This window comes from Triticum aestivum, chromosome 4A, assembly GCF_018294505.1.
Source record: "Triticum aestivum cultivar Chinese Spring chromosome 4A, IWGSC CS RefSeq v2.1, whole genome shotgun sequence".
NCBI lineage: Eukaryota > Viridiplantae > Streptophyta > Magnoliopsida > Poales > Poaceae > Triticum > Triticum aestivum.
In genome coordinates, this window is record NC_057803.1 from 660331235 (window position 1) to 660335126 (window position 3892).

The following is a 3892-nucleotide window of genomic DNA, read 5'->3' on the forward strand; positions in this document are numbered from 1 at the left end:
CAGGCTGTGTGTCGTAGATATAAAATAGTACATACTATATTGCAGTCTCCATCATAAAATGAAAAGGCTCCTCCGGTCTTACACATCGATCACTTTTTCTTTAACAAGAAACGTGCAGAGCCCCCATTGCCATTTTATTGCTTTTGGTACAGTATTTGTAAGATAAAGATACATATAAAAAAAACTCAAATAGACCACTTCGATTGAATGTGAATGTTCATCCACACTAAGAAACTCAAAACACTAATAGTTGCCATGAGGGGTGTGCTCTATACTTTATCATGTTCCTAGTTCTATTTTGTTATATGTTGAGGCAGGTAAAGAAATATTTTATAAGATTAGCATTTTCTGCTTCGACAAATTTGGATCTTCTGAAGAAATTTAGTTTTAACCAAATTTTGCATTACATGTGGATGTTTTTGCACATAAAAATCAAACCAAACTTGAATATAAATTGATAATTTTTGTGGCATTTGTGCTAGTATAGTTATAAACCAAATTAGTGCAATTCATACCATCGCCGTTGGAATCACGTTCGCGGGGGCAACGGAAGCTGGGGGAGCGGCGAGGCCGGTGCGATAGGGGGAGGACTAGCTCGATTTGGGTGTAGCCATAGGACGCAGCCACCATGCCAATTTGGAGAGGGAGGGGAAAAGATGTCCCACCGATCGTTTGGGACCCATGAGGTGAAAAAAATTTGGAGGTTGAAATGTGATGAATCTGACTTTACACGCACCCAAGTCGGTCTCCATATTTTTTTGACAATCGGCTGGATCGTGAAAACTAAATAACTGCCGTCACAAACCAAATAGATGTACGCTAGCAGCGTCGTCCTGATAAATCCAAAACCTGGGAGCCTCCAAACTAAGGCATGCCTTGCTGCTCTCTGTTGTAGCATAGCCAGGCTCGCAGAACCAAAATGGACCAGATCGAACCAGCGGCATCCCAATCATTCTGTTTGGATCGCGCTTCACATCTCAGCATTGATCCTTGCACGTTGCATCAGGTTCCACGGGTGTTTTATTTTCTACAAATCCAAGCAATCGACGCGGTACTCCGAGGGAGCTGAGTTGCACGGGAGGACACGGATCCATCGAACAAGGAATGTACAGTGCTATTAATTCGTAATAACAAGGGAGGAAAATAAGCTGGTGTGGAACAATTCGGCACAATTTCTTAACAACATTAAGCTCAAATTCAGAACAAGTCATCATCAGACACAGTAGGAAGAACCAGTAGGAAGCACGGCTCACTGGACCATGGCATCAGAGCTCCCGGCCGCGAGAATGTCGAGGAGCGAGTTCTGGGGCTCCATCTCCTCATGCCACAGTGGCAGCTTGTCGCCAGGATGGAAGCTCCTCTTCACGCCCTCCTCATTTATCTGATCAGCGCTCTCAAATCAGTACGGCCAAGCAAAACAGACAAGATTTTTCAACAAAAAAAAAGACAGGGCATAAGAAACATCTAGAAACTTTATGTTGTAGAAATAAAGTCCATTCAAATGAGCAAGTTCAAGTTTCTATGATGTTGTGTGTTTCTGAACCAAAAGAAACCAAGCATGGAATTTGTACGAAAAGAACACTTACAGTAACGGTGCGAACAACCCCTCCACTAGCACCATCACGTGCAATGGCAAGGGAAACCACCTTCACCACAAATTTCTGCTCAGATAAGGATAAGAAGACCATGTTAGGAGATACGCTGCAGAAAAGATCACCAAATACTCTCTAGTTCCTCGGAAGAAACCAAATGACGTACCTCAGCTTCTTCCTGGGTCATCCCCTCTTTCCATTCATGATCCATCAATCCATACAGATAGCTGGAACCAGATCCTGAAAAAGGTCAGGGATAACATAGAAGTATGAGAACATGCACCTGGTATAGCGTACAATAAAGCTGGACTAGCAAAATTGTGTGCTCAGTGTTTCTCAGCACTCAGCAGAGCCAGGTTGCAGTCAACCAGGATAAGTGTGATTAACAGAGTGCACAAGGTTTGTTGCAAACGAGTACTCTACTCAAGGGTGTCAAGTCAAGTATAGGCAAGGAATGATGCACTTCTACAGTTCTATTGTTGAACCTTACCTCCAATTGCGAATGGTTGCCTCAGAATCGTTCCACCAAGAGGGACCGAGTAAATTTGGCCTCCTTCGTACTTATCCCATCCACCAACTATCATACCAGCTTGCAACATGCTCTGGACAGTGATAACAAACATCAGAAAGGACATGCTGTGTATCAAAGAAGGTGCGCATTCTTGTGATGGCTACAAAAGACATACCTTGTTCTGATAGGCCAGCAACCTAACCAAGTTGGATGCGACTTTCACGGTAGCTGGTTGCCCAAGCTGAATTCTGTACAAGGAGGACAGATTTAACATCAGCTAACTTGCAAATCAAACACTCAACTGACTGCAATCATATTGACAATTGAAATTCAAGTTCTATTTAATTTATACACTGCCATCCTACTCTGATTTAGAAGCAAAAAAACTGTGTTTTGCACAGAGTACTTACGTGTGCTGGTGGAGAAAATAGCGCACATAATCTGAAATAACTTGTGTATCAGCGGCCTGCAAGATAATGAGAGGCATGCTACATGTGAGACATAGATCTTATGAACAGAAAATGGGATATGTGACTACCAAAAATTAAAGCAGCCGATGAAAACTTATGACAGTGTTATAACTGAAGAGTTCAACTCTCCCAGAAGACAAGCAATGATAAGGCAACTACAAAATGGCACGGAAAAGCTAAATACAAAATCTTGGCTTGTTAGCTTTTATTTGCTTTGTTTATTGTCAACACCAGCAATTAAACATACCCTACTCACTTGTCGGTTGCTCAAACAACTTAATGTCACAATAACACGTGATAACAACATGAGAATGTGACCAATCTTGAACATAAATAGGAACACTTACAGATCCAGAACGGCAGACATAGACATTATCAGTGAGCTGACTAATCTTGTCCGAAGCACGGTTTGCCACATACATTCCTGCGGATTAAGACCAGGGAACAACACATATTTCGTTAAGGAAATAAATCCAGAGAGCAGAACTGATCAATGCTAGCTTTCATTCAATTCAAGCGTAAGCATTAAGACTTTGCACCAGTAAGGGAGGCATGCTGTCCAGTAGCTCAACAAGAACATGCTCAGCAATTCACAGTGATACAAGGTTCCGAATGGAGAAAACGCGGCACAGAACCCCTCAAACAAAAGGAGGCACGCACATACTCTAGTTCTCACGGCCCCAATTAACAACTATCCTTAGAGCAACTATCCTAGTTTGTTTGCATCTAATTCTATGGCAGCAAAGCCAGGCTTGTCCATGGAATTTGGTATTCCACATTATATGCAATAGCACTAGGAGTTGGAGGTCTCATTTGCTGAACTAGGCATGGGGTGGAACTCCTAAACCTAAGAGGCACATCTTCCCTCCAATATTACATTAATCACGATTTCCCTGATCTCGCAACTAGATTATACCAGGGAAAAAAATACTGAATTAGGAGAGGCGTCACACAAAACATCGTCAGGCATGCTGTCTAGTAGCTCAGTAAGAACATACTAAGCAGTTGATTTTGTTTGCGTCTAATTCTCACTGCTCCAATGATAACTAGTATTCTTTTTTTTACAGGTAAACAGTGAGAGAGTGTTTGTCCTTGACTCTAATTCTGGTAAACCCCAGATTCGTCTGCATCTAATTCTATGGCAAGAAAACAAGGTTTGTCCATGAAATTTGGAATTTCGCATATATGTAACATAACAGTACTTGGAGCTCTGACTTGCTGAACCACACATGGTGATACCCCCAAACCTAAAGCTGAAGGGCGCATCTTCTCCCTAGTTAAAGCTGAAGGACTGCAAACAAACAGAGACGATTTCCCCT

The 3892-nt window shown here is 42.2% G+C and overlaps 1 protein-coding gene across 1 annotated transcript in view; it reads right to left on the minus strand.

Annotated features, from left to right (window-relative positions):
- Nucleotides 1–1093: 1093 nt before the first annotated feature.
- The window catches only part of LOC123087934 (proteasome subunit beta type-6), a 3536-nt gene continuing 737 nt past the window's right edge, over nucleotides 1094–3892 (minus strand). The window contains exons 2-8 of the mRNA XM_044510047.1: nucleotides 2921–2997; nucleotides 2514–2569; nucleotides 2279–2351; nucleotides 2083–2194; nucleotides 1759–1832; nucleotides 1587–1661; nucleotides 1094–1381 (exon numbers count right to left, since the gene is read on the minus strand). Of these exons, the coding sequence (XP_044365982.1) occupies nucleotides 1250–1381; nucleotides 1587–1661; nucleotides 1759–1832; nucleotides 2083–2194; nucleotides 2279–2351; nucleotides 2514–2569; nucleotides 2921–2997 (599 nt within the window). The 3' untranslated portion in view covers nucleotides 1094–1249. The remainder of the gene's footprint in view (nucleotides 1382–1586; nucleotides 1662–1758; nucleotides 1833–2082; nucleotides 2195–2278; nucleotides 2352–2513; nucleotides 2570–2920; nucleotides 2998–3892) is intronic.